The sequence below is a fragment of the Globicephala melas genome, chromosome 13 (genome assembly GCF_963455315.2).
Source record: "Globicephala melas chromosome 13, mGloMel1.2, whole genome shotgun sequence".
NCBI lineage: Eukaryota > Metazoa > Chordata > Mammalia > Artiodactyla > Delphinidae > Globicephala > Globicephala melas.
Window position 1 is genome coordinate 73977096 of NC_083326.1, and position 15735 is coordinate 73992830.

Below are 15735 nucleotides of genomic sequence, written 5' to 3' on the forward strand. Positions count from 1 at the left end.
CCTAGGCCTGCTGGGGCTTCGCCGAGTGCGCACGCGCGGCAGCTCCATTTCCCCGCCCCTCACGTGGCTCCTCCCTCTCACCACGCCGGCCTGGCTGTACACGTGAGCGCACCCGTGCCCGCCTTTCTAGCCACGTGACTCCCGGCTCCGCGCTTGCTCCACTACAGCCTTCCTATCCCTTACTGCCAGAATCCGGCGTTATGGCTGCCGCCGTTCCCCGCGCCGCTTCTCTCTCCCAATTGTTTCCCCTTCTCCTGTTCCTCCTGCTCCTCTCTGCTCCGCAAGGAGGCAGCGGCCTGCACACCAAGGGCGCCCTTCCCCTGGATACAATCACTTTCTACAAGGTAACGGGGCGGGGGACATCGCGCACAGGTGCAGCCAGACTGCCCAGGGGAGCGCGCACCCGTGGGGGACACGGGACAGAGAGCTGGCAGGAGGTGGTCTGTAGCGACAATCCCGTGACTTCCCACCGTCCTGTAGGACTGGTGGAATCTGGGCCGAGGCCGTATCATGACCATGGAGCATACGTGTTCCAGGGTCCTCGCGCACCTTTGCAGTATTTGCACTTGCTTCCTCTTTTGCAAGAGAACTGCAGAGGTGCAGCCGAGGGAGCCGGGTGCCTCTTCCCGTCGCATATGGGAAGAGGGCGGTGCCGCGCGAGATCCAATCCTCAAATCCCAAGTAGGAGACTCGGAGGGCGGTACTAGGCGGACGCCACCCGTCTGTGGTGGGGCAAGGTTGGAAACGCGGCTCGTTAGCCTGCGTTTCAGCGCCCCTCTCCCTTTGGCTTGGCTTGGCTTGCAGCCACTGTCCAGATATTCTGCGTCTCCTTAAAAAGTGCTAGAGTTAAGAATAAGCTTCGGTTCAACCACCCTACAGTGAGTGTCTTGGGCCTGGTGACAAATCAAATCGGGTCGAGACATGGAAGGAAGGATTCGCCTCTACCCCCGCCTTCATATTTACAGAATTGGGGTCTTGGCCTCGGTAAATGGACGTTGGAAATATTGAAGGCTGAATGCAGTCCCAATCCCTTAATTTTACACCCACTGGCACCTTTTTAACTTCGCCTATGAGATGGGCAAGCTAAGTGTTGAGATTTATTAATTTATTTTCTTAATTTGTACCCACTGCTGGGAAGTGAACCAAGAAGTGAAACCAAGAAGTGGAGCTCTAAATCTCTAAATCTATCTCAAGTGGTTTAACTACTCTTCGTATTTTCAAAAGGGTTCCTTGTGGAGTTGGCACCTGTGGCTCATTGAATGCAAAGTTTCAAGAATTTAAAACTTTGCTGGTTGTCAGGCACACACCCCACAGCACCCTTTGCTTTAGGGGGCTTTCCTGGCAAAGTGACACCCCTACCACACAACATGGATATGGGGTAACATCACAGACCACATGTGACTTAGAGGGAAACTGCACTGTAACAGTAGTAGTATTTCCTAATCAATTGATGTGCTTCCATCTTTACAGCTACCACCCTAGTCTAGGCTATGGTTATGTAGCCTCCTCACTAGCCTCCCTGTTTTCACTCTGGAGCCTCTCAGTCCAGTAGCCTAAGTCCTACATGATCTGACCCTTGCTTCCCTCTCCTCTCATCTCCTAATCATTCTCCTCTTTGTGCCCTCTGCTCCAACCACATATGCCGTGCCCTCTGTCCTTTGGCTGTTCCTAGCTCAGTACTGCCTTAGGCCCTTTGTACTGGCAGTTCTTTGTGACTAGAACATTCTTTGCCCAATCTTTGAAAGGCTGGTTGCTCCTCGTTGTTCAGCCTTGGGTTAAATGTTACCTTCTCAGATTTCCCCCTCCCCCAGTCTAAAGTGCCAGTCACATTACCCTGTTTGATTTCTCTGTAGAGCACTCATCACTGATTTTTTTTTCTTGTCTAGTGTATTGTGTCCCACACTAGGATATTATATGCTTGTGAAGAACTACCTTGTGTATCTTGTTCACTGATCATCTGCACAACCTAGGAGGTTACCTGTTACATAGAAGATGCTCAATAATAATTTGTCGAATGAATGAACAAATGTTTTCTCCAGTCCCTTTCTAAATCTCACTCTCTTCCTTCACTATTGAACAAAGGGGAGCTTCCTAGGGTTACCATATCCAGGAGACTTGTTCCGTGCTTTGCCTTTCAGAGATTTCCAGTGTCTTTTTTTGTTTCTTGCCCTTTACCATCACTAAAAATGAGAAACCCTGTCTGTTTTCTTTACTGCTGTGTTCAATTAGAACAGTGCCTGGCACATGTTAGGTCCTCACTACCTTTTTATTGAATGAATGAATGAATAATGAATTCATCTATACATTGAAGAAGCAAGTCAACTAAATGTAGTTTATGGTGGAGCTGATTCCTCAAGGATGAAGAAAGGAGAGACTTCTATTTCTTTCTCTTTTTTTTGGCCGCGCTGTGCCACATGTGGGATCTTAGTTCCCTGACCAGGGATCGAACCCGTGCCCGCTACATTGGAAGCACGGAGTCTTAACCACTGGATCACCAGGAAAGTCCCGAGAGAGATTTCTAAAGCAGTTAAGAGGTACAGGTTGAGTAAAAGAACAAGAAAAAATTAGCTGTGCAAATGTTTGCCATTCAAAACCATTCTGCTGATGGCTAAGAATGGTGAAAATAAAAGATGAAGGCCTCTCAATTCTATTTCAGTGTTACACCACTGTATGATTATTAATATTATTTCATAATATAAATGTAGGCCCCTTGAAGTTAGGTTTTCATGTGTTCTTTTATAAAATTTTCCTGGACATGTAGCATCTGCTATCAAAGCCTGCCCTGGTTTTGTTCATTTATCAGATATTTTCAGAGCATCTGCCACATGTCAGGGCACTGTTGGGCACTAGGGATAATACAGCAGAAAACAGGTCAGAGACGGTCCTTATTCTCATAAATTATATTTTAGTGGAGAGGACCGACAATAAGCAGATAAGGATTTCAGAGAGTGATTAATGCAGTGAAGAAAGTCGAGGGCAGTAGCCTGCTAGAGTATGATGGAAATGAAGCAGAATTAGATGGTATGAGTGGGGGAGGCCTCTCCGTTAGGAGATGACATTTGAACTGAGCTTTGACAACCATGGAAAGAACCAGGGAAAGGGCACTCTAGCCAGCAGAGACAGCAAATGAAAAGGCCCTGAGTGGGAATGTTTGGTGCGTTGAACTGAAATAAGGCCAAATGGGCCAGAGGGATGTGATCTGATTTATATTTTTAAGTCTTCCCTGCTCTTAGACTCCAGAACTCAGAATTTTTGGGGTCAGTGACCACTTAAGGATTACCTGTTCTGGTCCCTTCTCCCTCTTCCCTTGTGTCCTCTGGTACTGTTAAATATTTTTTAAAACCTAAAACGAAATGGACAGCAACCCACAGTAAGAAACAAGGACTAACAAAAACTGGACTGATGTCAGCTTGACTTAATTATGGCAGGGATTGCCTGTGATGAAAAATTAACCCGTAGTGATGACTTTGATTAGAAAAATTAAAAGTTGTAGGAGGAGGGGAGGCAGTACTACCAACCAGAGGCAGCTTATTAGATAAAATCCATGCATTAGGGGCTTCCCTGGTGGCGCAGTGGTTGAGAGTCTGCCTGCCGATGCAGGGGACACGGGTTCATGCCCTGGTCTGGGAATATCCCACATGCCGCAGAGCGGCTGGGCCCGTGAGCCATGGTCGCTGAGCCTGTGCGTCCGGAGCCTGTGCTCCGCATCGGGAGAAACCACGACAGTGAGAGGCCCGCGTACTGCAAAAAAAAAAAAAGAGTAGAGCAACTGAAAATCTATGCATTGGGTGAAACCATCAAAATGAAGTTTTAGAATTCCTCAATAAGTTAAATATAGAATTGCTATATGACCCTGCAGTTCCACTCCTAGATATATTCCCAAAAGAGATGAAAACAGGTGTTCAAACAAAAACTTGTACACAAATGTTTATAACAGCACTATTCACAAATAACCAAAAGGTGGAAACAACCCAAATGTCCACCTACTGGTGAATGGGTAAACAAAGTATGATATATCCATACAATGGAATATTTGGCCATAAAAAGGAATGAAATACTGATGCATGCTACAACATGAATGAATCTTGAAAACATTATGCTAAGTGAAAGAAACTAGACACAAAAGGTCACTTATTGTATGAGTCCATCAGAATAGACAAATCCATACAGACAGAAAGCAGATTAGTGGTTGCCGGGGGCTGGGGGAAGGAGGATTGGGGAATGACTGCTTAATGGATACGTGGTTCCTTTTCGGGTGATGAAAATGTTCTGGAACTAGATGTTAGTGATGGTTGTGCAACACAGTTAATATAATAAATCCCTGTGATGTAAACTTTACCATAATTGAAATAGAAGTCTGGATCCTGGCAGTTTAGGTCTTAGAGATCTAACTTCAAGGAAACTAGTTTAGGGAGGGGACATTGTCCCAAGCCTGGCCTCTCAGCAACTTCCTATGAGCCCTGAAATTGCAGAGTGCAAACTCTGGACTCCCTAGCCAGAGCATCCTCCGTGGTGCCAACTCCTTTATAGACGGTTGTTTGGTTTGGCTCAGATTTCTGGTTGATTGCCAGAGAAAGGCCCCTGGGATGATGGGCACGACAGGGGCCAACGTAAAGTGGCTAAGGATGCGTTTCCTTAGCCTTACCAAAAGGGCCACTGGAGGAGAAGGCCTTAGTACATCTATAGCATTGTTTGTTCCAGACAGTTTGATTAGTGTGAGCAACTACTTAATGGGGTACTCAGTAGTAGACACCGTCAAATTGTTAAGTGAATCAATGGGTGAATGAATGAATGAAGGTTAGTATATGAGAGCTTGTCTCCCTTGTGGGCTTGTTTTCCACTCTGTTTCTTAAACAGGGGTCCCTTGGGAAAGGGAATTAGCCCCAGAGGCCCTTGGGAACCCCCACTTGCTCAGCTCTGTATGCCCTCAGGTCATTCCCAAAAGCAAGTTCGTCTTGGTGAAGTTTGACACCCAGTACCCGTACGGTGAGAAGCAGGATGAGTTCAAGCGTCTGGCTGAAAACTCGGCTTCCAGCGATGATCTCTTGGTGGCAGAGGTGGGGATCTCAGGTATGGATAAGTCTGGGATGACTGAGGAGGGCAGAGAGGGAGGAAACTAGGAATTATTTCCCTACTTATAGGGGGAATACCCAGTGCCTTTCTGTCTGAGCCACACATGAGGAGTATAAATGGGGTCATGTCCTCTCAAGGAGTCTGGTACCCACAGTAAGCTTAGCTTGAGCAGATTCTGTGACCACAGAACCTCAGCTCAGCCTTGCAGGTGCCTGAGGGGAGGGAATTCACCGTCCTTCACCCTTCACCCACACTGACATCAAACTTATTGTGAGAGCTTGGAGCTCTCCTTGCAGGGGACTGTAGTCAGAGGGGGTGCCTTGCCTCCCGGGGGACAGCGTAGTCAGTTTTTCCATCTTCATTTCAGCTGTTTTGTACCAAAACTATTGGGTTTGGGCTTTAGCTCAAATCCACCAGAGCTGCCACTAAACCAAGGGTAGCTCTCAATGATAGGGACAACTTTAATACATAGTTGCCAACATTTAGTGGTTTTTCAGTCTGTAAAGATGTACACAGACATTGCATTTTTAATCTTCACTTGAACCTCGCCTGAGAAGCGAGATGCATTATCTCCTTTTTATACTTGAGGAAAACTGAAGCTCAAGGAGCTTAAATGATTTGTCTTAGGCCATGGGGTAGCAAGGGGCTCATTCAGAACTCCTCCTAAGTGTGTATTCTTAGGAGGAATGCAGTAGGTTCTTCCCTCTCTGCTTCCTCCCAGCTGAGATGCCACAGTTCCCTAGTGAGCTCTTGAGTCTGGTCTTGGATAGAGGTAGCTGTCACACTTCTTCAGGGCAGTTGATCAAGTCTAACTCAACTGTGAGTCCACTCCTTTGGGGCTTTAATAATATTAACAATAGCTGACATTTCTGAAATGTTTATTATGTGCCAGGCCACTGTGCTAAGTGTTTTACATGTATGTCATCCTGTGGCAACTCTGTGAAGAAAGTTTTATGACTCCCCAAATGAAGAAACAGATGCTTAGAGTAACTTGCTCAAGATTATAAAGCGCCAGAACTAGGATTGGAACCCCACACTTCCTTTACTACTACCCAGTAATAGGTGGTCTTGGCCATTTCTTCTTGGCCAGGTGTAAGAAACCAGTTGTAGCCCTTGGGGCTGCTGCTGCCTTTTGGGAAAGACATAGCAAATACTAACAGCTACCACATATTAAACACTTAACTCTGCCGAGTTAAGTGCACATATCCCCTCATTGGGTCCTCCCAACAGCCCTCAAGTGGTAGGGACTGAGTTCGTTACCTACCACATATTCACTAAGCTCCAGCCAGACTATGCTTTGTAATCCTTAAATATACCCAGCTCATTCCTGCCTCAGAGCTTTTGCACTTGCAGTCCTTTCTGCCTGAGACACTCTTCCCACAAATTGACGTGTCTGCTGTTGCTGTGTCTGATATGTCTCCTACATGTTCAGGTCCCTCAGTTCATGTCATCTTCACAGGGAGGCCTTCCATGACCGACCGAAGTGGGCCTTCTCACCCAGTCACTGTGTCATATCACCATTTTATTTTCGTCATAGCACTAATCACTTTGGTTCATTTGTTTATTATCTCTCTTCTCACTTTTTGAAGGGTATGAGCTCTTTGAGGTCAGCGAGCTTGATACTCTTAATCACTCTAAATCACAACTAAGTCCCCAGCACTTAGAACAGTCCCTGGCACATAGTGGGCATATAATAAATATGCAGAATTCCCCTTTTTCAGATGAGGAAAATGACGTTCAGAGAGATTAAAGGATTTGACTAATGCCACATGGCTAGGAAGTAGCAGAGGAGGAATTCAAACAGCCAAGATTCTTCTTCCCCTCAGCTCAGATAGGCTTCACAGCAACCTCCTGCCATACCTTCCTCATGTTTTATTCCTCATTTCTGGTTTCTACTCACAGATTATGGTGACAAGCTGAATATGGAGCTGAGTGAGAAATACAAGCTGGACAAGGAGAACTACCCAGTCTTCTACCTCTTCCGGGATGGGGACTTTGAGAACCCAGTCCTATATAGTGGGGCAGTTAAGGTTGGAGCCATCCAGCGCTGGCTAAAGGGACATGGGGTTTACCTAGGTATGCCTGGTTGCCTGCCTGCATATGACACCCTTGCTGGAGAGTTCATCAGGGCCTCTGGTATGGAGGCCCGCCAGGCCCTCTTGAAGCAGGGGCAGGACAACCTTGCAAGTGTGAAGGAGGCTGAGAAGAAGTGGGCTGAGCAATACCTTAAGATCATGGGAAAGATCTTAGACCAAGGTGAGGACTTCCCAGCCTCAGAGATGACCCGGATCACCAAGCTGATTGAGAAGAACAAGATGAGCGATGGGAAGAAGGAAGAGCTCCAGAAGAGCCTAAACATTTTGACTGCCTTCCAGAAGAAGGGGGCCGAGAAGCAGGAGCTATGAAGAGGCACTCCAGGGTTTTCAAGGGTTTGGTGGGGTGGGGAGGGGTAAGCTACCTGCTGGCTGTGAGACCCTCCTGGGATATAAGGGAGTGGTAGGAAAAGTGGCACTAAACCAGAAATCTGAGTATGCCCAGATATTGATGCTGGTGTGACTATGCTTGGAACATCGCTGTAACCAGTCTGGTATAGCTGGTACATTTACTCAGATGGCTTGTGAAATTCCCCCTCAGAAGGAACTGGTGCTATAAAGAAGAGTGTACTGCCCAGGTTTTTGATAGATATAATTCTGATTCAATTAAAGTTTCTGTGTTTTGGTTAAAAGGACCTGAAGCCATTCAGTTTTCTTTTACAAATTATACTTTGGCCTATGACCTGCTTTCTCCTTTGAATTTATTTTTTAATCTAAGGTGGTGTGGACTCTGCTCTACCGGGGTAACAGACTACCAATAACTGCTTTTCTCATACAGAAAATAGTACATTACCCGGGACCCACTTTTACTAAGACATATGGAAGCGGAGGTTGCAAAACTCTGTTCCCCAAGCATAAACTACTATAGGTACCCCACAAATAATTTTTATAAGCATTTGGCTCATGGTTGCTTAGCCTCCACTTGTTACTATGAAACACATGTCTGCATTGAGGCAGTGACAGCATCTCAAAAACAGGGAACATGAAAAAGTATAAACCTGAGCCCACCTTTTGGGGAAAGTCAAAAATGGCAGTGAGGTATATCCAAGTGCCCACTTTTTGTTAAAGGAAAAAAAGAATGTTGGGGTGGAGTTAATTCATAACTGAAGAAGCAGGCAAGAACTTTTTCAGGGCTCAAATAAGGGCATTTAGTATCATAGGACAGAAAGGAAACTAGGAGGAAAAACAAACAGCTCCTCTTTCTATTGTGTGTGTGTCTGAATAAATGATCTCAGCCTATGGGTTCATATACCCTTGGATAAATCATGTCATCCGCCTGCCTGAAATCCTCCAGTAACTTCCCACTAAATTTAGAAATCTCATTTCTTCCCCTGGCTACAAAATCCTGATTGCTCTAATCCCCACTCCACCTTCTATCTCAATCTGTACCCCTTTTCCGCTCCTTTCATTAAGTCCCAGGCACTTGAGTCTTTTTTTTACAGTCTCTGGAACATGCTCAGCAGTTTCCTGCCTTGGGGCCTTTGACTTGCATTCGCTTTTCAATAGCTGACTCTTCATCATTCAGGTCAGATGGCACCACTCAAGAGGTCCTCTTGTGACCCCACGTATCACATACCCTGACATATTTTATTAATCAGGACTTAATTACAAACTAATATTTATTTTTATTGTCTCTTCCCCCACTTCAGCCACTAACTAGGATATACAGTTCATTTACCATTATATCAGCAGAGCCTAACACGGAATCTGGCACGTAGTAAATAAGTGCTCAACACATAAATGTTGAATTAATGAATGCGAGCACGCAAGGTACTTTAAACAAAATAACTAGTGGCCCTGGAATAATTTTAAATTCACAAATATTACCTTCTTGCTGAGGAATATAACAATACAAAATTGAGATGACTTACACCATTTAAAAGGTTGTGGCTTCTAGGAATCTGAACAAAAATGAACCAGGCAGAAATGCCAACTTAAGATGAAAGTGTTTAAATAAATTAACCCATCCATTTTAAATAGATTTGCTATGCTTCACTTAATTCTGAAGAAGGAAGAATATATACTTCCCATATTAATAAATCACAGCAAAAAAGTAGGAAGAGTTTCAATAACAAGGCTGTAGATACATTGAAACCCCTTTTTATATTAAAAGTTAGAATGAAAGACAAATCCAGATTGAACATAGTGACTGCAAAATATAATGCAATTTTGAACAATTAAAATTATGAAAATATACAAAATTGATGGGCAACACAGCTAGGCATTTGTACATTTTCCATTATGTGGAGAACACTAAAAAGTTCTCTACCTTTTATCCACATCAGATAAATGATTTAAACCAAATGTTTGCTTTGGAGAGTCTTAGGATCTCAGTAGTATAAAAAGCAGTAATTTTTCAGTCTGTAAACAGTAGTCGTGTTTTTTCTCCTTTTCTTTTTTTTAAATATCAGTTTTCCACACAAAAACAAAATAAAACAAAAAACCCACACAAACTAAAAACAGCAGCAGCAGCAATGAGTTATTTGGGAATTCTCTTCAAATACCAATTACATACAATTGCTGGAGAGGGTGCTTTTTACTCATGTAAGAATATATGTGTATATATATATATATTTTTTTAACTGTACACAATTTATAGTGCATGACAATTTCCAAAAGAACAGATCAATAAAAGATATTGGCCATTTCTGCATAATTTCATTCTTTTTACAATTATCTCAAAATGTAAGAGGTTGGATGTAATTGAAATGCTACATTTAGTAGGGAAATCAACATGTAACAAAGGAAGCATAACCCCAATGTAACATTATCTGTCACTAAAACCAGTAGAGGACCCAGATGCCCCTAGGCAAGAGACTAGGTAGGTAGACCACTGGAGTCACACACTGTCCCTGAGGACCAAGGCCAGCCCACTGAGCACACATATGCTAGAATGATCACTGTCAGTTAATAGACTTGTTTCAAAGAACATTTCTATTTCTACGTATAGTATTTTTGGATATTCAAAGAAACATCATTTCAAGAACACATGCCATACACACATACCCCCAACCCCATACACAAAGTTCCATCTAAATAGACCATAGTTTTATGAAATTATGATGTTATTAAGTTAGATTCAGAATCAATCAGAATTTTTAATTCATCTTGTTCAAGGCAGTTCTTTTCTTTTGGGGTGGGGTATAACAGTTGTGGCTACCAATTAACATCAAAACTGGTTTTTTTTAATTACTGGATAGACTAGGATTTCCAACAAGTCTTATTTTGACCATGTAATTCAGTAATTTTCAAAAAAGTTTCCCTACAAGTTGAGACAGTTATTAATCACCCTACCAAATTGTGAATCTAAGAAAGTCAAAATGATAGGGACAAAATGCAGTTGCTTTGCATACAGAGATTTTCCAAGCTCTTTTTTGGTTGCTTTTAAAAGAAAAAAGTATCACATTTCACTGGAGAAGTGAGTTGGAAAGGACCTTGAAGGTCTTCAAGACCAATCCTCCATCAGATATTTGAATCTCCTCATCAAATTCATTTCTTTGCTTTTCAGAATTATTAACTTTAACGGTATTTGGGTAACAAAGACCAAAAACAGAGGCACAGATTCAAACACAAAAAAGTTACCAAAGCAGTTGTATAAAATGTGTAACATTTTCAAGAGCAATGTTTATCTTTTCTGTCAAACCAACCTGTGAAGCCATAGTCTTGGGGAGCTCCAGATGAACAAAGTAAACACCATCCTGGTAATAATTCTCAAGTTTGAAAAAGGTAAACTGAACCTCAAGCCCAACTGATAACATTTCTTTTGCCAGCCTAAATCTTAAAATCTAGGTTAAATCCATATTAATATACATTCCTTCCTTTCTTCCTTCTCAAACCTCCCACTTAAAAAACACTAAAGTATTAAATCTTTACTTTCAAGCATATATACATGTATATACATTTACATATACATGTATATACGGTTGAAAATATACGTATATATGTAAAAGCATATACATATATATATATAGCTCACAAAACCAATGACACTGGTATTAGACTTGCCTGCATAAATTATGTACACCTCTCTTCTTTAAAACAGTGATTCCCATCTTTCCCAAGTAGACAAAAGACAGCAAGCTAGTCTTCAGCAGGCTTATCAGTGGTCTGCACTACTTTCCCCTCCAAACAGCTGTAAGGTAACAGAAGGCTACTTCTGATTTAACTCTCACAGGAGCTAGGATGGGGATGTCTCGGCCATTGGGATTATTAAGCTGAAAACCGACAGCCTGTGGGCATCGGAGTGATGTCCTTCAGTGGCAGGTGCTTATGCCAAATTTCATCTGAGGTCCTTTGGGTACCTGCCTTGGGTTCTGTGGGAGCCAAGCATTTGAGGAAGCCTCAAAACTAAACTGCTAATGTGGAAAGAGGGCCTGCTCCCAATCATGGTCCCCCTCTTCTTCTGCTTTCTGCTTCCTAAGGCTCAAGGACCAGACCAAAACACGCACTGCTATAATGGTAGGGCCATTCAGCTGCTCTGAGGTCAATGCTTTATGCTTAATTTCTATTGCTGCTTTCCCCCCACCCCACCAGATGTTTCTGGTGATAGAAGGGAAGAAGAGTGGGGTTCTCTTGTGGCTGCCATATGCATATGAACATGTATAAAAAGTGGTCAAACCCAGATGAGGGTCCTGCTTCTGGTTTATATACAATAATTTAATCAGTTGTACACATTTAATACCTAAAAAATTAATTCACGATCAAAGTCCTTCATGCATTTTATGAGGAAGTTCTGGATTAAAATGATGGTCAATCAGATGTAGCTTTTGCCTGGGAAGATGATGTCATTTTCTGTTGTAGAGTCATCAGTGCTTGTGGTTCACACTAACTTAAATTTTTAGTTTCTTTGTAGTCTCAAGTCTTTTTTTCAGCAGCTCCCCAATTTCCAGAAGTGAGTGCAGGTAACTGCTCTGCACCTTCCCTTGTACAGTCTTTGAAAATTTTCTCTCTTCCTACAAAGGAAACAAGAATTAGTGGTCTTGCTCAGAAAGCATTCCCCCAGATTAGAGATCCTCAGGTATAAATTAAAATTACCACTACCTCTGGTCTCACTGCAAGCTCCATCAGAATAGAGTGGGTCATTTTCAATTTCATTAAATGCAAAGATGGCTAAACTCATCACAGATGTATATTTTTCCATGTGACTTTTCACTGAGACCCCTGTTGCTTTAGCATTACCAATCTTTCAAGTAACCTTTGTTATAAATTATATCAAGTCGGAAAAGCGAGATTTCTGATTTCTAGTTTTCATCAAGAGAAAAAGTTAGGGGCTTCCCTGGTGGCGCAGTGGTTGAGAATCTGCCTGCCAATGAAGGGGACACGGGTTTGAGCCCTGGTCTGGGAAGATCCCACATGCCGTGGAGCAACTGGGCCCGTGAGCCACAACCACTGAGCCTGCGCGTCTGGAGCCTGTGCTCCGCAACAAGAGAGGCCACGATAGTGAGAGGCCCGTGCACCGCGATGAAGAGTGGCTCCCGCTTGCCGCTTCTAGAGAAAGCCCTCACACAGAAATGAAGACCCAACACAGCCATAAATAAATAAATAAATAAATAAATACTTTTTTAAAAAAAGAAAAAAAGTTAGAAAATTATTACTAAGTACTTTAGCCATAAAATTACTACTATTTTGTTATGAGCTGTACAAAGTGGAAAAATTGAGATTTCTTATTATTAGTTTCATCGGAAAAAAAGTAGAAATTTATTATTCATTTAGACTTATCACAGCCACTTTTTAAAGGCATCAAATTTACCAGTATCATCTTTTCTAGTTACAATATTGACAGGCCTCCCTCCATGTTGACAAAGTCCACGATCATGTTCCAGAGGCCAAACAACTAAAAAAGACCAGTTTTCCTAAGGCTGCTCAAATATGTGAGTTAAATATTTGCTGCACGTTTGACCTGTGGTAGAAAGCACAAAAAATAAAGGGGATGGAGTGTTCAAACACAGAAAGAAGGTTGGCTGAAAACTGGTTAGCTTTACATGAAGTTGGCAGTACTTTAAAGCCCAAAAGAAACCAACAAGTTTCTGACCCAACAAGTGGGTCATTTTATGACCCAACAAGTGCATAAAAAGGTATGTACACAAATACATTTCATTCAGTACTATATGTAAAAGCAAATGTATAGAAACAACCTAAAATATGTCCAATGGATGTGGTACATTCATATTTTGAACACTATACAGTTGTTTAAAAGAACAAGATTGATCTAGATGCAGTAGCCTGAACAGAACTCTTGAATATTGGTTGAGTGAAGAACTCATTGGTTGAATTTATGCTTCTGAATAAAATAAAGTGTATATAATTTACTTTAAAAAAACCTAACAGATGTTAGAGTACATTATAAAGTTACATTAAGACCAGATGGATTTTTAAAAAAGGGTGGGGAGGAGGACACTTCCCTGGTGGTCCTGTGGCTAAGACTCCACGCTCCCAATGCAGGTGGCCCAGGTTCAATCCCTAGTTGGGAACTAGATCCCACATGCATGCCACAACTAAGAGTTCGAATGCCACAACTATGAGCCCACATGCTGCAACTAAAAGATCCCACATGCTGCAACAAAGACCTGGTGCAACCAAAATAAATAAATATTTTAATAAGGAGGGGAGGGTGTCTTGGCATACAACCAGTTTCAGTGGATACCGCTAGGGAAGAGGAAAGGGGACCAGGACTAGAGGTAGTACTCCAGAGGCCTTGTTCATAGTGTTTCAAGTTTAGAAAGAAAGGAAGGAAAGAAAAAAGTGAACCTAATGTAAATGGAACTGAAGTTGTTGTTTTTTCTTTTTTTTTTTTTAACCCAAAAGAAAGTACTAAGCACTACATGGATCCAATATTTGGTGGCCCGTGCTGCTCAGTATGTTATATGTATCATGACTTTAACAAAATAAGGCAATATACAGCCATTATTGTTTTGTTTAATCTTCACTATAACCCTATGAAGTAGGTATTATTTTATCTGAGCAGGACACTATGGGGCCTTCCTGGGACAGGCCTTCCCCCATATCCTCTGCTTTAGCTCTTCTCTGAAGTACCTAGATAATAGTATTTGATGCAAATTTCCTGAGTTGTTTTGCAGATGTGAAATCAATCCCCCCACCAAATGGAAGATGTTAACTACTGGATGACCATGAGCACATAAGCCCCAGGCCTCCTGGAGCCTAAGGACTGATAAAGTTAACCCCTGTGACACCACCCTGTTACCCCATCATCAGCCAATCAGAGAACTGTGCATGATCTGATCACACACCCTGCGACCCTCCTCCCTCACCTGGCTTTCAAAAATGCTTTGCTGAAACCCTTCAGGGAGTTCTGGGCTTTTAGGGCATGAGCCACCCGTCTCCTTGCATGGTCTTGCAATAAACCTTTCTCTGCTCCAAACTCCAATGTTTCAGTTTGTTTCGGCTCACTGTGCACTGGGCATGCGAGCTTGCATTAACATTATTATGATTTCCATTTTCCAAATAAAGAAACTGAGGCCCAAAGAGGTTAAGCGACTTTCCCAAGGTCAAAAGATGAAGACAGAACCAGGGCTTGGAAAATCTAGCAAGTAGCCCAGAGTTAAGGATAACCTCTAGAATAATCAAAATGAGAAATCTTATTCCTCATTTCAGGAGGCAGATAGATCTTTCAACAAGAACAACCACTCAATCCTCTTGACAACAGCAGGGCTACTATGCCTGTCACCTTTGTATCCAACAGTCCTTCCCACATACCACTGAGGCAGGAGATAGATGGGCTCCAGGCTAGGCATTTACAACTGGCCTCCTGTTCACACCTCATGGGATGAGGAGAAGATGAGCTCCAGGCTGGACATTCATTATCAGTCCCTATTTACATTTCCTGAAGCAAGAGACAAACGGGCTCCAGGACTACATGTTTATGACTAGACTCCTGTCTATATTTCGAGATGTGCACCTCAATATAAAAACCAGCAACAGGGGCTTCCCTGGTGGCGCAGTGGTTGAGAGTCCGCCTGCGGATGCAGGGGATACGGGTTCGTGCCTCGGTCCGGGAAGATCCCACATGCCGTGGAGCGGCTGGGCCCGTGAGCCATGGCCGCTGAGCCTGCGTGTCCGGAGCCTGTGCTCCGCAACGGGAGGGGTCACAGCAGTGAGAGGCCCGCGTACCGCAAAAAAAACAAAAAAACAAAAAAACCCAAAAAAACAGGAACAGGGTAAATAACCGGACACTGGGCATTTTTATGGCAGGGACAGACTGGGACTAAACCCTATTAAATGATCCAGAGGTCACACACCTCCCATCCTTGGGGCAAGGGAAACACTACGCATGTGCAAAAGCCTACACAGCGTCAAAAAGGCAGGAGATGCCAGACCATAGTAAGTCCTGCCATCTCCTCCCAGAGGCCTTTGCAGTGGGATCCATCTTAACTTAGAGGTGCGTGCGCACTCAGGGGAGGGTCCAGAAACAAATTAGCCCTGGGGTCAAAACAATACAACTGGCCAAAAAGAAGACAAAGACCCGGAAGACTGACACCTTATAAAGGATTTAAACTTCCCAAAGGCGCTACTCTCTGAGTTCGCCTGTGCATCTTTCCGCATGTACTTTGCT

General features: G+C 43.2%; 3 protein-coding genes across 7 annotated transcripts in view; 1 reads left to right on the forward strand and 2 right to left on the reverse strand.

The window, feature by feature from the left end:
* The window catches only part of TMEM116 (transmembrane protein 116), a 132784-nt gene extending 132158 nt beyond the window's left edge, over positions 1-626 (reverse strand). The window contains exon 1 of the mRNA XM_060311083.1: positions 550-626. The gene's annotated coding sequence lies outside the window, so the exon portion shown is untranslated. The remainder of the gene's footprint in view (positions 1-549) is intronic.
* On the forward strand, positions 96-9716 carry ERP29 (endoplasmic reticulum protein 29). Its single transcript, XM_030860521.3, has 3 exons — positions 96-344; positions 4932-5070; positions 6976-9716. Exons 1-3 carry the CDS (start codon positions 201-203, stop codon positions 7476-7478), a joined length of 786 nt encoding a protein of 261 aa, XP_030716381.1. The 5' UTR covers positions 96-200; the 3' UTR covers positions 7479-9716.
* NAA25 (N-alpha-acetyltransferase 25, NatB auxiliary subunit) overlaps positions 9251-15735 on the reverse strand; it is a 73698-nt gene continuing 67213 nt past the window's right edge. For all 5 annotated transcript variants that reach the window (XM_060311080.1, XM_060311079.1, XM_030860512.2 and 2 more), the window contains one exon: positions 9251-12118. In XM_060311080.1, the coding sequence (XP_060167063.1) occupies positions 11996-12118 (123 nt within the window). In that variant the 3' untranslated portion in view covers positions 9251-11995. The remainder of the gene's footprint in view (positions 12119-15735) is intronic.

Bases quoted from the DNA above. Each gene is read 5' to 3' on its own strand.
- ERP29 (XM_030860521.3), top strand. From the start codon at position 201: ATGGCTGCCGCCGTTCCCCGCGCCGCTTCTCTCTCCCAATTGTTTCCC. The intron at 345-4,931 runs GTAACGGGGCGG...GTATGCCCTCAG, and splicing joins ATACAATCACTTTCTACAAG to GTCATTCCCAAAAGCAAGTT. The intron at 5,071-6,975 runs GTATGGATAAGT...TTCTACTCACAG, and splicing joins GGCAGAGGTGGGGATCTCAG to ATTATGGTGACAAGCTGAAT.